Source organism: Carcharhinus amblyrhynchos, chromosome 2 (assembly GCF_965287045.1).
Source record: "Carcharhinus amblyrhynchos chromosome 2, sCarAmb.v2.hapA, whole genome shotgun sequence".
Classification (NCBI taxonomy): domain Eukaryota; kingdom Metazoa; phylum Chordata; class Chondrichthyes; order Carcharhiniformes; family Carcharhinidae; genus Carcharhinus; species Carcharhinus amblyrhynchos.
The window spans coordinates 43,560,455-43,584,813 of NC_137325.1; the positions used below are offsets into that span (position 1 = coordinate 43,560,455).

At 40.1% G+C, this 24,359-nt stretch overlaps 1 protein-coding gene across 4 annotated transcripts in view; it reads right to left on the reverse strand.

The window, feature by feature from the left end:
• LOC145354025 (triple functional domain protein) overlaps window positions 1–24,359 on the reverse strand; it is a 641,321-nt gene that overhangs the window by 257,298 nt on the left and 359,664 nt on the right. For all 4 annotated transcript variants that reach the window (XM_080205115.1, XM_080205124.1, XM_080205134.1 and 1 more), the window contains 6 exons: window positions 22,079–22,274; window positions 20,449–20,615; window positions 18,676–18,795; window positions 8,242–8,433; window positions 5,145–5,294; window positions 1,560–1,674 (listed from right to left, as the gene is read on the reverse strand). In XM_080205115.1, the coding sequence (XP_080061241.1) occupies window positions 1,560–1,674; window positions 5,145–5,294; window positions 8,242–8,433; window positions 18,676–18,795; window positions 20,449–20,615; window positions 22,079–22,274 (940 nt within the window). The remainder of the gene's footprint in view (window positions 1–1,559; window positions 1,675–5,144; window positions 5,295–8,241; window positions 8,434–18,675; window positions 18,796–20,448; window positions 20,616–22,078; window positions 22,275–24,359) is intronic.

Genomic DNA, 24,359 nt, shown 5'->3' on the forward strand with positions numbered 1-24,359 from the left:
ATTTTTAAAAAGGCTTATGGGATTTAGAAAAAAGAACTGTTGCCATTGGCAGAAAACTCAAGAAATCAGAGGACACCAATTTCTGACAGCTGGCAGAAGTCACAACGTGAGAAAAAGTTTTTTGTGCATCACCTGGTTAACATCACGCTTGAACAATGGCAAATTTAATCATGGCTTTCAAAACAGAACTGTATAAATACCCAAAAAGGACAATGGAGAAAGAATAGCGAAGTGGGACTGAGTTGCTGTTGCATAGAATGGGCACAGAACCAATGAACTGAATGGCCTCCTTCTGTGCTACAGCTATTCTATGATGCAGATGCACAAATCAGAATCTTTTAACCCCCATTGATTTTAAAGTAGTACCAAGGGTTGCTACTATTGAAGTAATGGGTAGAAACTAGCAAACAGTTGACCAGTGCTGGGCAAGTTAGTGAAAACCATTATCAGGGATAAAATAAACTTTCATTTGGAAAAGCACAGGTTAACTAAGCAAAGTCAACAAGGATTTGTTAAAGGCAAATTATGTATGACTAACTTCTTTGATTAAGTAGTGCAGCAGATGCACCTCGGGACTTCTGGAAGGCATTCAAAAACGTGCCATACAAGAGGATTTTTTTTAAGAAGGTGGACAGCCAGAGAATCAAAGGAATGTGGCAATGTGGTTACAAAATTTGCCACATGACAATGGTGACGATTGTAAGTTTTCAGACAAGTTTGCAGTGATATATCCCAAGACTTAGTTTTGGGTCTATTATTTCCATTTTTTTAATATACAATTTAAACTGTGCAGAGAGCAGCTTTATAAAGTTTGTAGATGCTATGAAACTGATAAATAATGATTAGAATAGGTTTGGGCTCCAGGATGGCATAGATAATTTGATGAGCAAGACAGATGAAATTCAATGCAGAGGAGTATGAAGTAAAGTTCTTTGGGAGGACTAATAAGAAAAGAGAGTACACTATAAATGGCATTGTTCTGAAAAGTCAAACTGAGCAGAGAAACTTTCACATTCATACAGATAAATTCTTAAATACAACACAGCAAGTTCATAAATGAGATGATTCAGAAAATACATGAGTTTTTTGAGAGAAGTAGAATACAAAAAAACAAGAAGTTATACTAGAACTTTGCTTAAACCTCAGCTGGAGTCCTGTGGACTATTCTGAGCACCATCACGCTTAAAGAAAGACATAAAGGCCTTAGGAAAGGTACAGAGAAGGTTTACCACAATGCTCCCATGGAGAAGAGCCTTAAGTTATAAGGTCACACATTCAAAAGATCTAGAGGGGAGAATAGCAGAAATGCTTTTACTCAGTCTGGACCATTCTGTATGAAAAAGGTGGTAGAAGATGATTCCATAAATAATTATAAAAGGAAGTTGAAAGACAGGTACTTAATGAGGAACTTGCACGATTATAAACAAAAAAAAGGATGAGAAACTAAGTACAGCAAATTTGTCTAGGAGCCAGGAAGGGCACAATGGTTCAATTGGCCTTGTTAAGAGATTCTATGATAAAGCCCTAGTTTTCTATCTGATATTAAAAAAAAGTCTTACTTTTTACTTGCTGCTCAGGTGCTTTGACATGACTCATCATTCCTGGCATGTTGACACTGTTTCTATGGAGATACTTCAGGAAAACATCAGCATTCCTCCTTGCTAAAGTACAGGCCTAAGAGAAAAGGTCAACTAAAATTAAACATAGAAATTAAATGCCACTTGTTTAGCTCAAATTTTGCACACAAGCATATAAAGATATCTAACTGCTTTAAACAATTAATGCTCACATGGCATTTGATTACAAACGATTAAATATTGCTCACAGCATTAATAAAATTAAAGGGACAATTTAAAATACTCATCCTCAATACAACAGAAAAGAGACGAGCCTCAAGATAAGTAATGTTCTTTATTAAAGCTTCTCACATTGGAAACTGAATTCAGTTGTCAATTAATATGGTACAGAGCATTACTCCTAGCTAAAATAGGCATCGAGCAGGATAGATGACTAGTACAACATAGGCTGCTGTGTTCAGACCCTTCCAATATGCTGAAAGAAGATTATCCATTTTTTGACTGATGAGGCAGCTTTGAGTCTTGAAATAACAAATGCTGATATCTGGAAATCAGGGAAGAGAATAAGTAGTTGCATTGACAAGATTTTGCAGCTGTGAATTTTGTTTGCAGGAAGAATAACAATTATTGCTATAACTTTGTATCCAGGTTTTGGTCAGGGGTTGTGAAAACACATTCACTCTCCATATGTACATCTTGCACATTTAGCTACTAGCCTGTACCTGAGGATTATGCTGTAAAGCTTTCATATCATCATTTGATTCATTTTGGTACGACAAACTTGAATGTTGATTACAGGGTCAATGGAAAGGTTCTGAGGAATGTGGAGGAACAGAGAGATCTTGGGGTTCATACCCACAGATCTCTGAAGGTTGCCATTCAAGAGGATAGAGCCTTAACAGCCTTAGAGCAAGTGGAAAAAGGCTTATAGTGTGTTAGCACATATTAACAGGGGGTTTGAGTTTAAGAGCCGTGGGGTTATGCTGCAACTATACCGGACGTTGGTGAGACCATATTTGGAATATTGTGTTCAATTCTGGTCACCTCACTATAAGGAGGATGTGGAAGCACTGGAGAGAGTGCAGAGGAGATTTATCAGGATGCTGCCTGGTTTGGAGGGTAGATCTAATGAGGAAAGGTTCAGGGACCTGGGACATTTCTCTTTAGAGCGGATGCGGATGAGAGGCGACTTAATAGAGGTTTCTAAGATGATGAGGAGGATAGATAGAGTGGACGTGCAGAGACTATTTCCTTGGGTGGATGTAGCTGTTACTAGGGGTCATAACCATAAGGTCCATGATGGGAGATATAGGAGGTATATCCGAGGTAGATTCTTCACCAGAGCGGGGTTGGGGTGTGGAATACACTGCCTGTTGTGATAGAGGAGTCGGACACTTTAGGAACTTTCAGGCGGTTATTGGATAGGCACATGGAGCACACCAGAATTATAGGGAGTGGGATTGCTTGATCTTGGGTTTGGACATAGCTCGGCACAATATCGAGGGCCGAAGGGTCTGTACTGTGCTACGTTTCATCCTTTTACATTTCCGGTTTTTAGTTACAATTATTTTGTAAGGCACCTCAGTACTTTCTCTGCTGTTTCTGAACATTGTTTGTAATGTCCCAGCATGACATTTCTATTTCCTACACCAGGCAAGCTTGTCTTTTCTGATCCTTGATATACAATTATGTTTGTCCTGAATTTACAATCATTGCGATATAAATTAAAATAAAAATCATGACAGAACTGCTAAATTGCATTTAGTTGTATGAGCTTCCACCAAGATCAGTTTAGGTGGCAGTTAGGAAGCTATGTGGCTACCAATGTAAAATCAGATGCTGACGCAAAATTGTCAAATCCAGGTTAAATTATGAAACATAGACCCTGTTCTATTTTTTAAAATTTGGAATGTGAGCATTGCTGGCTGGGCCAGCGTTTATTGCCCAAGGGCAATTAAGAATCAGCCACACTGCTGTGGGTCTGGAGTTACACAGAATCCCTAAAGTGCAGGAGGTCATTTAGCCCATCGAGACTGCACCAACAACAATCCCACAAAGGCCCTATCCTTGTAACCACATGTATTTACCCTGCCACTGAGGAGCAATTTACAATGGCCAATCAATCTAACTTGAAGATCTTTAGAGTGTGGGGGGAAACTGGAACATTCAGAGGAAACCCATGCACATCTCCAGAGTGAACTCTCTACTTTGGTGGACTGGTCCAAGGGGTGGACCACTTGATGTATCAGAGTGTTCAATTCTCCATTTCAAACACAATAATCCTAATTTACAGTACCATACTGATGGCCAGCCTTTAGCACATTCAACCACTGAAAAGGATTTGGGTGCGACTGTTACAACTAATCCGAATTTTATGAATCATATGAGCCAAGCAGAACAGTGGCAGATAATGTTTTACAAGTGCTGAATACATCCTTGTCAATGCTAGCATTTAACATGAGCTTCAAAATAGTTAGTAAGCCCACATTTGGAGTCTGCATTGACAGTTTGGAATCCACACTTTCAGAGCAACACGCACCTTATAAAGAGAATGCAAAGACATGTTATCAGAAAATGGAAGTCATGAAGGGAATACCTTGTGAAGAGCACTTAAGAATTCTTGGATTACAATCTTTAGAGAAGACGACTGGTTTTTGATTTAGGTCAAATTAAGTTGATATATGGCCTTACTACCAGAAAGCCTGAAAAGTTCTTTACTCACAATTGCAGTATTTTGTGTGGTCATCAGCATAAACAACAGGAATTTAGTTCATATCTTGAAATTTGCAAATTAAATTTTCACATAAAATTGGTGATATTTGGAATGTTTTGTCAGAATTTGTTACGAATGCTGAAAACGTGGCATCATAGGATTTGAACCTAGATCCCCAGAGCATTATTCTAGGTGATTGGATTAGTAGTCCAGCAACAACATCACTATGCCACTGCTTTCCTTAAATATCACCTACCATGTCAAATCTAAGGTTACTGGTACATAGATTTATGATGTCGGTGATTATAATCTGTGTATCGATGGTTTATTTTGCACAAAATTGCATGATTTGGTATGCTTTGATATTTACAGAACCACTGCAAAATGTATGTATGTTTGGTGTGGCTTTATTTAATACATCTTGTTTGAGCTTTCCATGCAAGTGTCACAGTAGTTAGCACCAGATGCATGCACACGATGTCACCACTCATCATGTGTAATCATGTAATTAAAGTATTGCACACGTATCTTGATCCATAAAGAGAAGCACTTAGGCAAAAACAAAGTTTTGAAATTGTTCTTTCGATCTGAATAGTCTGAAACCTACTGGTTCAGCTTGGCGCAAAAGCAATTATAAAGGTCTCTTCCCCATCTGTGTCAGTCATTTCTTTAAAAAAAAACCCCACTAATTCTGAAATATCCCTTTCCAGAGCTGCTTTGTAGAAATATTCAACATTGTATCTGATATCTTTTATATAGGAGAGCTGCTGGCAGAATCACATTCTCCTTTCACTTGGTGAATGTCTACTTGGAAATGACTCAATGAACAAATGGACACTTGTGCTTCCACGTACTTTGAGAAAAGCTTCCTTTTGTTCTAGATGCTTGCTGATCATGGGTGTTACATGATCACACTCTGAATTTGGACCAAGCTTATCAATTCCTCCACACCAGTCCTCTTCTCGTTTGTACTCCTGCTCCAGACTTTCCAGAACACTGCAAACCTGTGCACAGAAACCAATTAAACAGTTAATAATTCAATTAAAGTCTTTCACTGGAGGATTACAGAAAAAAACAACAAAACAATTGAGCTCTGATGAAGGGTTATCCAGACTCAAAACCTCTCTATTCTCTCCACAAAGATGCTGTCAGACCTGCTGAGATTTTCCAACATTTTCTGTTTTTGGTGCTGAATAAAATAAATATGCCTACGACCTCGAATAAGTAAAAAGGCACTTTACGGATACATAAAGTTTATTTATTAGTGTCAGAAGTAGGCTCACATTAACATTGCAGTGAAGTTACTGTGAAAATCCCCTAGTTGCCACACTCCAGCACCTGTTCAGATACTCTGAGGGAGAATTTAGCATGGTCAATGCATCTAACCAGCACGCCTTTCTGGCTGTGGGAGGAAACTAGAGCACTTGGAGGAAACACACGCTCCACACTGACAATGACCCAAATTGGGAATCAAACCCAGGTCCCTAGAGCTGTGAGGCAGCAGTGCTAACCAATGTGTCACCTTACTGACATCTCCTGTATTAAAAAGAAATGCTGTTCTTAATATGAATAGAACTCCATTATTTTGGCTTCACATTAAACAGAAAGAAAACAAAATTTTACATCTGGGCTATGACTGATAGGCTCGTAGGCTCCAAAGTTAATATTTTACTCCATCAGGAGTACAAAATAAAACACAGTTCACATCGAGTGTTGTGTTAAATAATCTTTTCATCTGCAGCCCAAAGATCATACAAGACACAAATGCAAGATCAAGGTTTAAATGTTTCTGCGGCTGGCTTCCGAAGTTAAATGGTCCAGAATCCTCAGAGCCAAATCTGAAGATGCAATCCTGCCAGTTTTTATTCAAGTCTCCCTAGACAAAGAATAGAGTTGCAACACCCACCTCCACACTATCAGGTAACTAAGGCTGAGGATTACCAATAGTTACAATGTCGTCTCAATATTACCAAGCAAAGAAACCAGAAATGTGTAAAGACTACTAAGAATCCAATTAAGCTTACTGAACTAGAAGAACACATATTTGGATTTGGAAATTGGGGTAATTAGTTCACATCCAATCAAAATCACTACCTGTTAAATTTAATAAAAAAAGCATTATTTAACTCTAGGTGTATCTGGCAGCTCATTACATGCCACCAGTCATGAGCATCCATGATAGAAACACAGGCATAGAAAAACTACAGCACAAACAGGCCCTTCGGGCCACAAGTTGTGCTGAATGGTCATGGTCATGGTCACGGTCATATAAACAGAGGAACATTCAGGTAAACTAGAGTGTGCCAATTCCCAATCAGGATTAAGACTATAAAACGTAGGATTAAGCTATCCTTTTGAAAAATGTGTTTGCTCATGTAGATGTTAATATTATTTGAGGACAGAATTGTTCAACAATAAAGGCTGTCTGAACTTACACCAAAGCTTAAGTAATTATTTGGAAGAGCTATTGCAAGTATATGACATTAATGGAGCAACAATTCAGTGAAAAATTAACACTTTTAAGAAAGTAGAACATAAGATGGAAAATATTGATTAAAAGAAAGTGAAAAAAGACAAATTAACAATTTTTATCAAACAATTCTATGTAGGAAAATTCAAGAATTAAGGCCCACAGGTTTGAGTCAATGGAATGGAATTTATCCTTCTCACAAAACATTACTAACCTGAAACGTCAAGAACCTAGTGAAGCTCCCAAGAGCAGGAAATGAGGCAGGTTGGGATGCTTTATTGTGCAGGAAGCAATATGTCAGCTTCCTAAAAGCAGGATGGAAGTTGGAAATTAATTAGCCGTGGATAAAGGTGGATTGTGCTCCCCTTCAGCAAGTGACAGGAATTTATTTTTAATCTATTATCATATTCTGTATACTCATTAAGATACATGTTTACCAGATTATATTGTACTTTGCAATTAAGCTGGTAGCAAATGAGCAACACGTGGTTTCAGGTTCACGACTGGTTAAAGGTGGCTTGCAGCAGGCCACGTCTTCCTCATGGGTGCTGCTTTTCGTTTGTGGGGAAATTTGTTGGATCGGGAGAGAGGAAGCTGAGCTGTTGCAATGAACTCAACTGGCAGCTACCAAGGTTGGAGGTTGGGGCATAAGCGTCCATGGAAGGAAAGGCCGGTGGCTGTCCAAGAAGGTTCGGGCATGGCTGTCTGTGGAAGTAAGTGTGGGTTTCCTGCATCCGTTGCTTTTTGATAACGCAGCAGAAGAGGAGAGAAATCAGCAGAGGGTTTCCCCAAGCCTGACAGAGTAATGGTTAGTAGGATAACTGAAGCCATCAGTAGAGGGTCAGACAACTCAGGCTGCTGGCACCAACGACCACTGCAACACCAAGCAAAGGTACATAACTGAATATACCACATGTGGAGTAACTACCCGCACGTGTCAGACAGAATGTCAAAAACGGCTGAAAATATCATGGCAATCTGTCAATACTGCCCATGGAAACATGAAGCAATCGGGTATCAGTAACTTAAAAGTCACCACAATCTTGAATTTCTATGTCATTCAGTTGTAGCAGGATGCCACAGGAGATACGTGTGGTATCTATGGCAAACAGCCAGAACTGTGGGGTTCAGTTCTGTAGCTGGATTTCCACAGTACCTTGACAATTGATTGCACATACGATGCTGACAGCATTCTGGGAACAGCCAGTATCATTCATAAACTGAAAGGGGTTTCATTCCATCAATGTGCAGTTTTTTGGTGATTACCGATAGCGATTTGTGTTCGCTTCCCACGGAGATCTCATGATTTGTCCATTCTCAGTCACTCTCAGATGCCACAGCTGTTTACTCCCCTTGTGCAACTGCAGGGATGGTTCATGGCTGACAATGCTTCATGACACTTGTGCTGAACCCACAAAACCCAGCAGAGGTGGTGTGATGCCATCAACAGAACAGAACATCAGGCTGCTGAAGCTATTTACCTGTTCAGAGGTTTTATAGAACGCAACAGAGGCATTGACAAGCTTCAAACGATCTTCCATCTTTAGCATGAGCTGTTGCCAATTGGAAGCCACCTTCTCTGCACACTCTCGAATCATTTCCATATCATAGTGATTGGCCTGCAGCATGCCTTCTGCTTTCTGCTGCACTTGAAGTGCACTTTGATGGGTTTTCTAATAGAGAGAAATGATAGGAAAGTCAGAAATAATTCCAAACTTCAAGTTCAAATTTTAAAAAAATTGTAAATAGAACTCAACAGATAATACTTCTAGTAAAATTTGCTGTTTAAACGCAAGCGTTGTCTCCAAACTCAAACAACACTTCATTGATGCTGCACCCTATCCACCTCATCATCATGCGGTCTTTACTATAGACTCCTTCTTCTTACCTCCTATTTGCTATTTATTATTACGTTTTTATGAATCAAAATGTCTGCACCACTAGACCGATTTGATTTGAGTTTTCCCCGAATCCATTTGTACAAGCATTTCAACTGCTGCTCCAATCCTGAAGGCCACTGTGAGAAGGTAAAAGTGAAGTTAAGAGTTGTATAATTTTTTTTCAAATAATTTCATTGGTGCTTGAAATGTTGGTCAGTGTGGATAAGTGTTGCACTTGTGAGATGTGGGAGATCCCTGACGCTTCCAACATCTCAGACAACTATGTCTGCAGGAAGTGTACCCAATTGCAGCTCCTTACAGAATGCATGGATAGGTTGGAGCAGCAATTGGATGCATTTAGGAGTATCGAGGAGGCGGAAAGTGTCAGATAACAACTTTAGCGACAAGGTTACACCGAAGGTGCAAGCAGATAGTTGGGTGACTGCCAGAAGGGGCAGGTAGTCTGTGCAGAAATCCCCTGTGATCATCCCTCTCTCTAACAAGTATACAATTTTGGATACTGTTGGGGGAGATGGGCTATGAGGGGATACCAGCAGCAGCAGCAGCCAAAGCAGTGATACCACGGCTCACTCTGTTGTTAAGCATGGAAGGGCAAAAAGGACTACAGCAATAGGTATAGGGGACTCTATAGCTGGGGATACAGATAGGCATTTCTGTGGACATGAAAGAGACTCCCTGATGGTATGTTGCCTCCCTGGTGCCAGGGTCCAGGATATCTCTGAATGGACAGAAAGCATTCTGAAGGAAGAGGGTGAACAGCCAGAGGTCGTGGTACATGTTGGTACTAACGACATAGGTAGGAAGAGTGATGAGGTCCTGCAGCAGCAATTTAGGGAGTTAGGTAGGGAGTTAAAAAACAGGACTTCTAGAGTTGTAATCTCAGGATTACTTCCTGTGCCACATGCTAGTGAGGCTAGGAATAGGCAGATAGTGCAGCTCCACACGTGGCTAAACAGCTAGTGTAGGAGGGAGGGTTTCAGATATCTGGACCATTGGGGTCTCTTTCGGGGCAGATGGCCCCTGTACAAGGAGGATGGGTTGCATCTAAACTGGTGGGGCACAAATATTCTGGCCGGGAGGTTTGCTAGTGTTATGATGTAGTTGTCATTACAGAGACTTGGTTAAGCGAAGGATGGGATTGGCAGTTTAACATTCCAGGATATAGATGTTTCAGGTGTGATAGAGGGGGATATAGAAGGGGTGGGGGAGTTGCACTACTGGTTAAGGAGAATATCACAGATGTACTTCAGGAGGACACCTCGGAGGGCTCATACAGTGAGGTAATATGGGTAGAGCTCAGGAATAGGAAAGGTGTAGCCACAATGTTGGAGGTTTACTATAGGCCACCCAACTGCCAGACTGAGGAGCAGATGTGTAGGCAGATTTTGGCAAAATGTAAAAGTAACAGGGGTGTTGTGGTGGGAGATTTTAATTTCCCCTATATCGAGTGGGACTCACTTAGTACGAGGAGTGTGGATGAGACAGAGTTTGTAAAGAGCATCCAGGAGGGCTTCCTGAAACTGTGTGTAGATAGTCCCACTAGAGAAGGGGCCATACTGGACCTGGTATTGGGGAATGAGCCCAGCCAGGTGGTCAATGTTTCAGTAGGGGAACAGTTCAGGAACAGGGACCACAATTCAGTAAGCTTTAAGGTACTGATGGATAAAGACAAGAGTAGTCCTCAGCTTAAGGTGCTAAACTGGGGGAATGCTAATTACAACAATATTAGGCAGGGGCTGCAGAATGTAGAATGGGGGCAGATATTTGAGGGCAAATCAACATCTGGCATGTGGGAGGCTTTCAAGTGTAAGTTGATAGGGATTCAGGACCGGCACATTCCTGTAAGGATGAAGGATAAGTATGTCAAGTTTTGAGAATCTTGGATAACGAGAGATATTGTGAGCCTAGTCTAATAGAAAAAGGAAGCATTTGTCAAAGATAGGAGGCTGGGGACACACGAAGCAAGTGTGGAATACAAGGAAAGTAGAAAGAAACTTAAGTAAGGAATAAGAAGAGCTAAAAGGAGTCACGAAAAAGCATTGGCCAGCAGGATTAAGGACAATTCTAAGGCTTTTTACACATATAAAGAGCAAGAGGGTTGGCCCATTTAAGGGCAAGAGAGGGAATTTATGTGTGGAGACAGACGAAATGGGCAAGGTACTAAATGAGTACTTTGTGTCAGTATTCACCAAAGAGAAGGACTTGGTGGATAATGAGTCTGGGAAAGGATGTGTAGATAGTTTTAAGTCATGTTGAGATCAAAAACGAGGAGCTGTTGGGGTTCTTGAGAAACATCAAGGTAGACAACTCTCCGGGGCCTGATGGGATATACCCCAGAATACTGAGAGAGACAAAAGAGGAAATTGCTGGGGCCTTGAGAGAAATCTTTGTATCCTCATTGGCTACAGGGAAGTCCCAGAGAACTGGAGAATAGCCAATGTTTTTCAGTGTTTAAGAAGGGTAGCATGAATAATCCAGATAATTACAGGCCAGTGAGCCTTCTATCAGTGGCAGGGAAATTATTGGAGAGAACTCAAAGAGATAGGATTTATTCCCACCTTGGAAACAAGTGGACATATTAGTGAGAAGCAACATGGTTTTGTGAAGGGGGGGGGGGTCGTATCTCAAGAACTTCATCAAGTTTTTCGAGGAAGTGATGAAGATGATTGATGAGGGTAGGGCAGTGGATGTTGTCTACATGGACTTCAGTAAGGCCTTTGACAAGGTCCCTCATGGCAGACTGGTGCAGAAGGTGAAGTCGCATTGGATCAGAGTAGAGTGACAAGGTGGATACAAAACTGGCTCGGTCAAAGAAGACAAAGGGTAGCAGTGGAAGGGTGCATTTCTGAATGGAGGGCTGTGAAAAATGGCAGGGATCGGTGCTGGGACATTTACTGTTTGTAATATATATATAAATGTTTTGGAGAAAAATGTAACTGGTTTGATTAGTAAGTTTGCAGATGACACAAAGGTTGGTGGATTTGCAGACAGTGATAAGGACCATCAGAGGATACAGCAGGATACAGGTCAGTTGGAGACTTGGGCGGAGAGATGGCAGATCGAGTTTAATCCAGACAAATGTGAGGTAATGCATTTTGGAAGGTCTAATACAGATAGGAAATATACAGTAAATGGCAGAACCCTTAGGAGTATTGATAGGCAAAGGGATCTGCATGTGCAGGTACACAGGTCATGGAAAGTTGCAATACAGGTGCAGAAGTCGTCAAGAAGGCATACGGCACGCTTGCCTTCATCACCTGGGGTATTGAGTTTAAAAATTGGCAAGTTGACACTTTATAGAATCTTAGTGAGGCTGCACTTGGAATATAGTGTTCAATTCTGGTTGCAACACTACCAGAAGGATGTGGAGGCTTTGGAGAGGGTACAGAAAAGATTTACCAGGATGTTGCCTGGTATGGAGAGCATTAGCTATGAAGAGAGGTTGGAGGAACTTAGTTTGTTTTCACTGGAGTGACAGAGGTTGAGGGGAGATCTGATAGAAGTCTACAAGATTATGAGAGGCATGGACAGAGTGGATAGTCAGAAGCTTTTTCCCTGGGTGGAAGAGTCAATTACTAGGGGGCGTAGGTTTAAGGTGCGAGGCGCAAGCTTTAAAAGAGATGTATGAGGCACATTTTTTTTTACACACAGAGAGTGGGTGCCTGGAATTTGTTGCCGGGGGAGGTAGTGGAAGCAGATATGGTGGTGACTTTTAAGGGGCGTCTTGACAAGTACATGAATAAAATGGGAACAGAGGGATATGGCCCCCGGAAGCATAGGGGGTTTTATTTAAATCAGGCAGCATGGTCGGTCCAGGCTTGGAGTGCCGAAGGACCTGTTCCTGTGCTCTAATTTTTTTTGTTCCATCACTCCAATTGCACATTTCCTTTTTTCCTTTCTCTGTTCTTTTATCACCATGTTTTGTTTAATTTCTGCATTCTCAGGTGCTTATCAACACCTTTCACATCTCCCGTACTATTGCTAAATTATCTTACGTGCTTACCTAACATCCTATATCAGAACAGCAGAAATTTTCACCATTAAATATTGGGAAGGCTGAATTCATTGTTTTCAATTCCCACTCCAAACTCCATTCCATGACTATCAACTTCATTCCTCTTGACTTGTAGCAATCAACATAAGAATTAGGAGCAGGAACATGCCAATTGGCCCCTCAAGCCTGCTCCGCCATTCAATAAAATCATGTCTAATTATTGTGGTCTCAATTCCACTTTCCTGTCTATCACCCGTAAACCTTGAATTCCTGGCTAATCAAAAAATCTGAGAGTAAACCTTTCTGTTCACAATCCTGATACCATAATTGATCCTGGGATGAGCTTCTGACACAAGTTTGTGGCATTATTAAGCCACAGATTTCCACATCTGTAGCATGATTGACTTTGCTGCCCCACCCCCCCAAGGCTCATCTGCTACTGAAGCCACGATTCATGCCTTTGTTACCTCTGGATTTGATGATTCCAACCCACAGAATGTGTTGTTTCCCATATTCTACTCTTTGTAATCTTTAGGTCATCCAAAACTCTGTTGCCTTTAATTCACATCCTGTTCACCATCCATCTCATAAGAAGATAACATAAGCACATAAGAAATAGGAGCAGGAGTAGGCCAACTAGCCCTTCAAGCCTGCCCCGCCATTCAATAAGATCATGGCTCATCTGTCGTGGCTCAGTTCCACTTTCCCGCCCTCTCCCCATAACCCTTAATCCCCTCACTTATCAAAAACCCATCAACCCGCGTCTTAAAAATATTTAGCGAGGCAGCCTCCACCACTTCAACAGTCAGAGAATTCCAGAGATTCACCACCCTTTGAGTGAAGAAGTTCTTCCTCAACTCCGTTCTAAACCGCCCCCCCGCTTTATCTTGAGGCTGTGCCCCCTAGTCCTACTGTCCTTTCTGAGCGGGAGGAGTCTCTCCACCTCGATCCTATCCATCCCATTCATCATCTTATATGTCTCAATGAGATCTCCCCTCATTCTTCTAAACTCTAACGAGTACAAGCCTACTTTATTCAGCCTCTCCTCATAGCTCAACCCCCTCAACTCCGGCATCAGCCTAGTAAACCTCCTCTGCACTCCCTCCAAGGCCAAAATATCCTTGCGTAAGTGCGGCGACCAAAACTGCACACAGTACTCCAGCTGCGGCCTCACCAGTGCCCTATACAGCTGCAGCAAGACCTCCCTACTTTTATATTCAATCCCCCTCGCTATGAAGGCCAGCATCCCATTAGCCTTCCTGACCACCTGCTGCACCTGCAAACTGGGTTTTCACGACTCATGCAAAAGGACCCCGAGGTCCCTCTGCACCGTCGCCTGCTGCAGTTTTTCGCCACGTAAGTAATAGTCCTTCCTACCATTATTCCTACCAAAGTGGACCACCTCACACTTGCCAACATTCCATTTTCCATCTCTGTGCCTACATTGTCATAGCATCATTATGGCACAGAAGAATGCCATTTCACCCATTACATCCACATCAGCTCTCTGTACAGCATTCCCCCACTTACTCTCCATAGCCCTGCAAGCTTATTTTGTTCAAATACCAAGCGATTTTGAAATCATTGACTGCCGCTGCTTCCACCACCTAGATGACAGCAAGTTATAGATAATTATTACGTGCTATATATAAAAAAAAATTCTTCCTCACACACTCCTGCATCTCTTGCCTAAAACTTTAATCTGTGTCTTTAGACTTTGTACCATCAGCTAATTGGAGCAAATTATTTTGTCCACTGTGTATAAATCTGTCATAATCCTGTACACTTTATCAAATCTCCCCTAATCCAAGAAGAATAACCCCAGCTTCTCTAGCCTAACTTTGCAGCCAAGATCTCTTATCCCTGGAACCACCGGTAAATTTTGTCTGCACCCTCTAAAGTACCCCTCACATCCTTCCTAAAGTGCACTGACCAATATTCAACTCATTATCTTTGCTCATTACCCCTTCAACAGGTCCCCGCTCTCAGTCAAGTAAGGCTTTGTTTCCAACCTCCTGGAATATTTTGTTTTGGTTCTGCTAAGTGACTTGGGACATTTTGTTTTTGTGCAAGGTACTATACAAATAGGTTGTTGCTGTTGTTATTTTTGAGATAAAATAACTGACATGTTGCAGACATTCTTTTAATTAATCAAAGGCACAGCTTCCATTTTGGAGAAAATTTGATAACACTACAAACAATCTTTTCAAAAATGTTTCCAAGTACTAATGAAAAGAAAATCCTACACACCAAATCTGATAAATGTGTTAAGTGGTTATAGGCAATTTAAAATAGCTAAAGTTCAGGAATTTTATCCCCTATGAAACAGATATGTTCTTACAACTGCCAAAAAACAGATCCATTGCGAGTGACAGATTTTAGTTATTAATAGTCACAAATTAATTAGAATATCTTTGGTTCATTACTGATACCTACATTAGGGGGGGGGCACGTGGCCCTTTGGTCCTCAAGATTGGCAAAGTGCAATGTTCAGTTTGCTCTGCCATAGTGCAACAAGTGCAGGTTTGATGAGATTAGTCAGTTTGTGGAGGGAGAGAGTCTTGTTAGTTGATGCTGAAAACAAAATACTTATCCTCCATTAGATTTCATATATTTTGCTGCCTATTGTCTGAAAGTTTGAGAACCAAAAGGTCATTTTCCACTATTCCCTAAACGATAAGATAATGAACTCCTTGTTTCAACTGTATGGTGGATAAAGGTACAAAGCAAACAAGGGAACAGGTAAACATCAGAAAGCAAGTCATCAAATAATGCTAAAATTTGCCTCCTAGCTCAGAGATCAAAACTTTGTACCATCAGCTAAGTGGAGCAAATTATTTTGTCCACTGTGTACAAATCTATCATAATCCTGTACACTTTATCAAATCTCCCCTCAATCTCCTCTAACCCAAGAACCCCAGCTTCTCTAACCTAATCAGTAGAAATCTTGTAATAGGCCACTGGTCTGTTCTCAGCCAGTTCTGTTCCATGGAAAACATGAGAAAAGGAATGGAAAGAAACCGAGGAAATAGTGAAGATGCCTGTTGTGGCGATAATGCCAACTTCTAGGGCTTCTCATTCAAACCGATAACAAGCATTCCCAGAGTACAGAAAATTACGCTACCAGTTGTTATATCCACTAACTACTTTACTCTTCCAAAACAACAGCAGCAGATCTACAATACGGAAAGAAAAATAGCTTGTTTGTACTGCTCCCAATATCCAGCGGCCCAAACTTTTTACTGAATAAAATTAATGCTCTTAAAGAGAGCTTGAACCAGATACAGAATAAATAAAAACAAAATTTGGCACAGGTTTCCTTGGAAGAATCTACAATCTAACCACTTCATTACAACCAAATATATTGTGCAAAAGAATTTATATTTCTCTTTTCTTATGGGCACTTGTCTACTCAAGTTAAAATAGAATTCAATATTTTAAGGTTTCTCTGCTGTTAATAAGTATCCTCCTTTTGGTCATTTTAATCCATAAACTAGCTAGAATATGGAATTCGTTCCAAACTAGTTGGTCCAAACAGCATAGATACAATAAAGGGGAATTGAATTAAACATAAGAGAGAAAGGAATAAAAGAATATTTTGTAAGGGTGAACTGATGTAGGGCAAGACAAGGATCATAAGAACATAATCACCAGCATGGGCCCATTGGGGTAAACAGAATACACAGTAAAGAAAAAATGTACAAATGTGTAATTATTCCTATTATATAGCAAATATATTTCCATTCCTTTTAGTATTGTAGAATAAGGAGAAAAAATTATCCAGCAGTATGAATCCTGTGAACAAATGCATTCCACTGAAGAATAAGATGGGTCAGTGGAGCTCCATTTACCTGAGTAAAAACAGCAATGTTTGCACCTGGTATTAATCACCTTGGAAGTTACATACAAGAGTGATAGCATGTCTACATTATTTCTGATAATTTCCTGCTTGCAATCCTCAAGGCACATCCAGGCTCTGAAGGAATGCTTGCTCCACAGTGCCACAGACTGGCCTCAATATTGGTAATCCCCATCAATCATCATACACTTCTTCACAGTGGTGGGATTGGGCAGGAATAAAAAAGTTGGTGTCCAGAATTAAACTCATGGATTCACTGATCCGCAGCTTGAAAGGACCTGATAGTTCTTCTCAGCCTCGGTTGCCAGATTGCATGCAATATGAGGGGACCAGAAAGGATGACAACAAAATGCAAAATAACTTGCAATCCACAAACCACTACTTTTTATCTTCGAGAGCTTTCCTATTAAATTAAACAAATCTAATAAAAATAGTTTCTGCAACAGCTAATTCAGTTTCTTAAAAAAATGCTGAAATCCCATTGTTCCACTTATCTCCATAAAAGTTTCCAAAAGGAATATACAATTTGTTGAATCCATTTATAGATAACTTAGATTATAAATAATGAGTAAAATTTTAAATATTGATTGTATACATGTAGAAAAACAGCTGCCTAATGAGAATTGGCAAATTACCATATTAATTGAATAATTCTTGTCATAATAGATATTTTTGCACAACTGTTTTCCCCAGTACTCACCAGCAACATTTACAGAATACCTCTAACATGTCCTAAGACTTTTCACAGATGCCACAACCAAGAGAGAGGGATTTGAAAGAGGTGATAAAAGATGAAAGAGAAGGGTTTTAAAGAGAATCTTAGAAAAGGAAAAGGTGAAGTGGTTTGTGGGGAAATTGGACATCGGCAAAGCCACGAATGGTGAGGCATGGGAAGAGGCAATCCACAAGAGGCTGGAATCAGGGTAATTGAATTTCGGGGGGCGGGGGTAAGGTTATAGAATACAAAGAGACAAGGTCATTTAAAAGCAGAAACAATGAAATCTCGATGAAGTAAAGCAAATGTAAGTTAGTGAGGAAAGGGCAAATTGAAGAACAGCAAGATCGGATCAGTGCAGGTTTGGATGAGCTGCAGTGAGGACAGAGGCAGATTAGAGGCTGATAGGGAGTGTATTGGGTTAGACAAGTCTTGAGGTTGAAAAGACACAATTTAGGGTGTGAATGGCTAAACTACAAATGTAATATTTGTAGTGTATTTCTATTGCAGCAGATAACCACCAACTCCTGTCTACTGCTGCGGGTGGATTATTCTATGACCTCTACCTCTATTATTATCATAGAATAAAATCCCTACAGTGCAGGAGGCGGCCGTTTGGCTCATCAAGCCTGCACCAACAACAATTCCACCCAGGCCCTATTCCCGTAATCCCACGTATTTATCATACTATTCCCCCTAACTTTAAGGGGCAATTTATCATGGCCAATCCCCCTAATCCACACATCTTTGGAGTGTGGGAGGAAATTGGAGCACCCAGAGGAAGTCCACATAGACACAGGGAGAACGTGCAAACTCCACACAAAGTCACATAAGACTGGTCTAATGACTGTGCCACCATGCTGCTCCATAACATGGAGCAGCTTGTTTTGTTTCTCCATAACAATCCAAGCAAACTGCTACAAAATTTTTGAGATCTAAAAGTATTGAAAACAAATTGGTTATGTTTAAGATCTGAACAAAAAATTCCCTTTTGGCTTGACAATGCTTGGAGAAAAAGATAACCTTAAACCATAGGTGAAATAAACTAAAAAAGTTTATCTAAGGAAGTCTCTAAATTGTTCTGAGACATTTCTTTTCTTCATTCGTGGGATATGGGCATTGCTGGCTAGGCCAGCATTTATTGCCCACCCCCGAGGGCACTTCAGAGTCAACCATATTGCTGTGGATTTGGAGTCACATATAGGCCAGATGACAGATTTCCTTCCCAAAGGACATCAGTGAACCAGATGGGTTTTAAGTCCAGTTTTCTACTGAATTCAAATTTCACCATCTGCCATGGTGTGATTCAAACCTGGGTCTCCAGAGAATTACCCAGGGTCTCTGGATTACTAGTGTAATGGCAATACCAGCACACCATCACTTCCCCTTGAGCTTTAAGCTTTTCAACATGCAGTAACCATATATTATTACTAGAAATTACTTTACCTCAATAGCGTGTTGGAACTGCTCATGTTCACGCTGTAGCTGCTCAGCTTCCTGAAGTGAGCTAGCAGTGATGAGACCTGCATTTAGCATGGATTCTCCATTCCGAATCCAACCCAGTACCTGCAACAACAAATATTGTTAATTGTTTACAGTGAGGTTTCAGTTATCAAAGAGTTGAGTTTTAAGGAGGGATCTAAGTAGGAGCAGCAGCTGAGGAGATGGAGCGATTTAGGGAGAAAATTCCAGAGCAAGCGGTTTAGGTCACTGATGCACATCCATCAAAGGAAAAGGATGGATGAATGTCCAAGACAATATTGGAAGGATCAGCAATACGGTGTTAATATTGTTTTATACTAAACTTCAAAATAATGTAGGTCGCTTTAACTAAGTTTTAAACTGCATGATAAATTTCAAACTGCTGATCCTTTACTTTCAATATCAATGTGAAGTATTCCACACGACCTATGAACAAGATGCAAATTCACAAGTAAAAAGATCCATTTGCAAGTCCCCTCCATTGCAAAACACTATTATAAATAGAAGGATATGTTTAGAAGTATATGAGCCTACGTATATAGGATATACTACACTAAAATTAAAATTGCACCAACTCAGGCACAATATGCAGAGAATAGCTGGTTACCGCATGGTTGCACAACTCCCACACACCTGACGAAGGAACAGCCAGTTCCAAAAGCTAACGGCGTTTGCTACCAATAAACCTGTTGGACTTTAACCTGGTGTTGTGAGACTTCTTATCCCATTTGTGGGACTCAGATTTGAAAAATCTTCCAGTTAATATGGAGCAGAGCTGGAGGGTTTTTCACAGAATTAATTCAGGTAGTCTCAACTGAGCTCCTAAAGAGTTTTGGATTTGAATGTCCAAAGTAGTCCATGATTTAGCAACATATGTGCAATCTCATTCAAACCACTGGAATGGCTGCTTTCTGAAACATGCGGTGAACTCACAATCATTACAAACCTCAGCACAACTTTGGCTCAAACCATGGAAAAGAGTGACTGTGACTGTCCTTGACAGCAAGGTGGCACTTGACTGGAGGCTGAGCAAAATTGAGGTTAATGGGAATTGGAGGAAGACTCTCCATGGGTTGGAATCATACCTAGCACAAAAGATGATACTTGTGGTCAATCATCTCAAAGCCTAGACATCACTGTAGGAGCCTCTGAGGATAGTGCCCTTGGCCCAACCATTGTTCTTTCACTGGATGCAAGTGTCAAAGCTAAGGCCAAAATTTGTTGCTCATCTCCAATTGTCCTTGAGAAGTGATAGTGAGTTGCCTCTTTGAACCTCTGCAGTAGCTGCAGAGGCAGTGGTGTTAGGGAGGAGCTTCCAGGGTTTTGATCAAGCAACAGTACAGAAATGCTGATATAGTTCTGAGTTAGGATGGGGGCTTGTGACTTGCAGGGGAATTGCAGTTTGTGTTTTTTCCATGTATTCACCGCCATCCCATAAAAGAATAAGAAGATTAACAACCTATAGCAGTCCAAATTTTTTGATATTCTGCGATGTGTGTATAAACATTAAGCAAAAAATGACCATTTTTCCATTGATGATTGCACAATATTAGCATCATGTTTTCTCAGATGCAGTACTGCATGTGAAGCTTTGCAGAAATACAGTCTTTACTGCCTCAGAACAGCAATTCCTAATCCATGACAAGGTTCAATTCCCTCCCACATGAATGTTGCACTCTCATCAAAACACATTATGGTATTTAAATCATAATCATGCAAAGCATCCTCAATGCTAACCTGTTTGACCTCAGCCTGTAGATGCCTCAGCTGCACACACTGCTCCAAATGCCGACGGTGCTGCTCTGCCGTGAGGTCCAGTTCCTGCTGTTTCTCATGAAGAAATTCCAACAGGTCCTGCACACGGGTTGCCATATCAACATCTCTGTCACAGGTTAACTCAACACCTAAAGAATAACAGTAAATACAAAACACATTTGAAAATGTTATTCTTTGCTCAACATCTTCCTTCCTCTCCTCAAAGCACTGACCCCTTACCTAATTATGGTATTAATCTTTTGGGTTTTTAATTCCTCTCTTAACAAATTATTAGATTGTTCTTTGACCAAGAGGAGATGTACATAGTCAAAAGACTTCAAAGGTTTGTGTCTGCACCTTTGCAATCAGTGTTAACAGCCTCACAACAGCAATCCTCTGATCCTGTCAAGAAGCTGTGTTACTTATCATTTATCCCAATCTGCTGAGATAAGGAACTCTCAGTTAAAATGCTGGTCTTTTATGGAAAACTAATTTCTGTCTGTGTCAGACAGTGCAGATTAGCATTGTGCTGAATGACAATCCTATAAACTGTTCCAAACTGCATGCCTTCCAATATACTGTGCATGGCACCTGGCTGGGGGTTGATACCAATAACATATGGCAATTTCTGAGTTTCAGCGAAACATAAGCTACTTTTTCCAAGGAGGGAAAATCTAATTCTGCATCCTATAGTGCCTGGGTTCTTCAGGCCATCCTTCCAGCTGGGAAAACACACAATACATTTGAGATATGATAAATATTTAAAAAGTTAAAATAGACATTGCTTTTTTCTTCATTGAGTAGAAGCTCAAGTCATAATCACGCACTGGTTTAACAAGAACTTCTAATTTGATCACAGGATATTTGTGAAACTCTGTAACTGTGAAACTGTTACCTATTCCAGCATAAACAACTTACTTAAATGGCTCAATTGTAACTGCGCTTTTCTTTTGTGGCTGAATCCATTAAACATGAATTATTTTAATCAAAGGTTTCAACAAAAGGAACAAAGTACAGACCAACATCTTACCAGGATAGATAATACAAAACCACTGTCAAAATTATTAGAACTTCAAATATACTCTTTATATGCTGCTAAATCCTATTTCATGTATTTTATAATGACTAACCAATAATGTTAGTTACTATTCCATTAAATATTGGGAACCTAAAGTTATATTTTAGTCCCTACTATAAACTTTATTCTCTAGCAGCTAACCCCAGCTCCCTCTCTCCCTGGACTCTGTCTGAGGCTCAGCCAAAATATTAACAATCTTGGCATTCTACCTGATGCTGAATGAAATTTCTAACTCATCTGTCACCAAAACCACCTATGTAATGTTGGCTGCCTCAGCACCTCCCTCAGCTCTTCAGCTACTGAAATCCTCACGCAGGCCTCTTATCTCCAGACTTGACGATTCAGAGACTCTCCTGGCCTGCCTATGAACTCTATAAATGTTAGTTCATCCAACCCTATAACAGTGGCCCCTGGACAAGCATCCAATTAAAAATATTTGTCAATGTGGACACTATCATTATCCCTTCATTATTTTATAGCATTCAATCAAATAGCCTCTGAGTTTGGAGCTTAAATACAGTTAGTGGAGCATACCTGAGGCTTGTACTTCATTCACATACTGCAGTAACTCCTGCCCCTGATGGATGACGTCAAAAGTCAAGTTATTCATGGTTAGAGCTTTATCAGCATGGTGTTGCAACCTTTGCTCGGCAAGGGTCAAATCCTCGGTGTCAAAGTCATTCATCTGTTGCGACAGCTCATCATTCCAAGACTCAAGGTCTGAAATGATCTGAAAGAAGCAAGCCATCATAATTTATGGAAAACTGTGCTGAACTGGTGCACTGATGTGAATGAAATTTCCATCAGAAATGAACACTTTAAACATGGCAACATCTGTTTAGCATCATAAACTTAAAAACAGTCACAGACTCAGGTTTATATATAGCATTAATATGTAATAATACTGAAAATACAACGTTTTGTACAAAAACAAATGAATGAACACTGAGTTTCAATATACAATACTTGTAAGCAAAAACAGAAGAAAAATTGACAAACAAACTAATCAGAGATGTAGTAATAAAAACACCAATTATTGCACCATTTATATACTTGCTGAGTCTCAAGATAATCAGGCCAAAATATATAATTTCTCAGTTCTCAGTTGGAACAATTTCATTTAATTGTATTATGTTCATTTATGAAGGTCAATTTAGGATTATCAGCTATTAACAGAAGTTGAATTTTCAGAGTAATCACTTCATTGCTGAGAATTGGCATTATCTAAATTCTAAAACTGTTACCTTATTTAAACTACCACAATTTCAAAAATAATCTCAACTATAATAGTGACATAACCTCCACTTTCAATTTTATCATCATGTAGGTAATTTTTAAATATCCCAATCCTGGCATGTACAAACATGCCTGCTGGCCTAAACTCTGCAGCACAAGATTCAGATGGTCATATTTTTCGATTAGCTATATAGCAAACCTGAGGTAAAATCAACCCCAGCTTTTCTAACTAAATTTATTTAATGAACTACGCAAACGTGTGACAAGAATAGAACTACTGGCTTTGAAATCTAGGACTACAGAAAATAAGTGAACACAAAAGGAATCATTTTCCACCTCACATCCCTGTCAGTTACCTGATGGAGTTGTTCACCTGACCATTGTTCAATTAAATCAATAAAGAGCATGCAACCGCGTTCCGGTTAGACCAGAAAATCTAAGAGCAGAAGCAGGCCATTCGGCCCATTCAGTCTACTCTGCCATTCACTGACATCAAAACTGATTTGATCTTCAACTCCACTTTCCCAGCTTATTCCCATAACCCTTGATTCCCTTACTGATTAAAAATCTATCTCAGCCTCGAGCATCATGGCCAACTTCAATAATTTGTGGTACCCTCTGACAGAAGAAATCACTCCTCATTTCTGTCTTAAATGGGTGACGCCTTATTCTGAGATTATGTCCTCTGGTCTTAGATTCTCCCACAAGGGGAAACATATATCTCAATAAGGTCACCTTTCATTCTTCTAAACCCCAATAATTTTAGGCTCAACCTACTCAACTTTTCCTCATAAGAAAATCCCTCTATATGAGGAATCAACCCAGTGAACCTTCATTGGACTGCCTCCAATGCCAGTATATCTTCTCCTATAAAGATGACCAAAATTGTACTTCAGATGTGGCCTAACTGGTGTCTTGTATATTTTTAGTAAGACTTCCCTATTTTTAGATTCCATTCTCTTTGAAAAAGGCCAAATTCCATTTGCCTTCCCTATTGCCTGGTGAATCTGCATGCTAGCTTTTGTGATTTATGCATGAGGACTCCCAGATCCCTTTCATTTGCAATCTTTCTCCATTTAAATAATATTCAGTTTCTTTATTTCTGCTACCAAAATACATAACTTCTACATTATATTCCATCTGCCAAGTTTTTACCCACTCATTTAACCTGTCTATATCCTTCACTAGATTCTGTGTCATCCGCACCACTTGCCTTCCCACTTACTTTTGTGATAACCACAAAGGTTGCTGCATTAAAGTGAAAAATTCAACCTCTAAATGTCAAACAGGAAAGACAGCTCAATGCCATGCTATGAATAATTTACAATTATCCATAATTTTCTATAACTCCTATAAATAGACACTAACTGCTAATTCATATTTACATAGACCCACAATAAACACTGATTCACTCATCCTTTACAGATCAATTGCACAATCACCCGCTTACAAGTACAACCAATCCATTGCCACGCTTACAAATTCTTACCTGTAAACTGCAGGGAAATTGGAACTGGCAAATCTTCTGCAAAAAGAGTCACATTTATAACCCATACACAGATGTAACCTGAATTGTAGC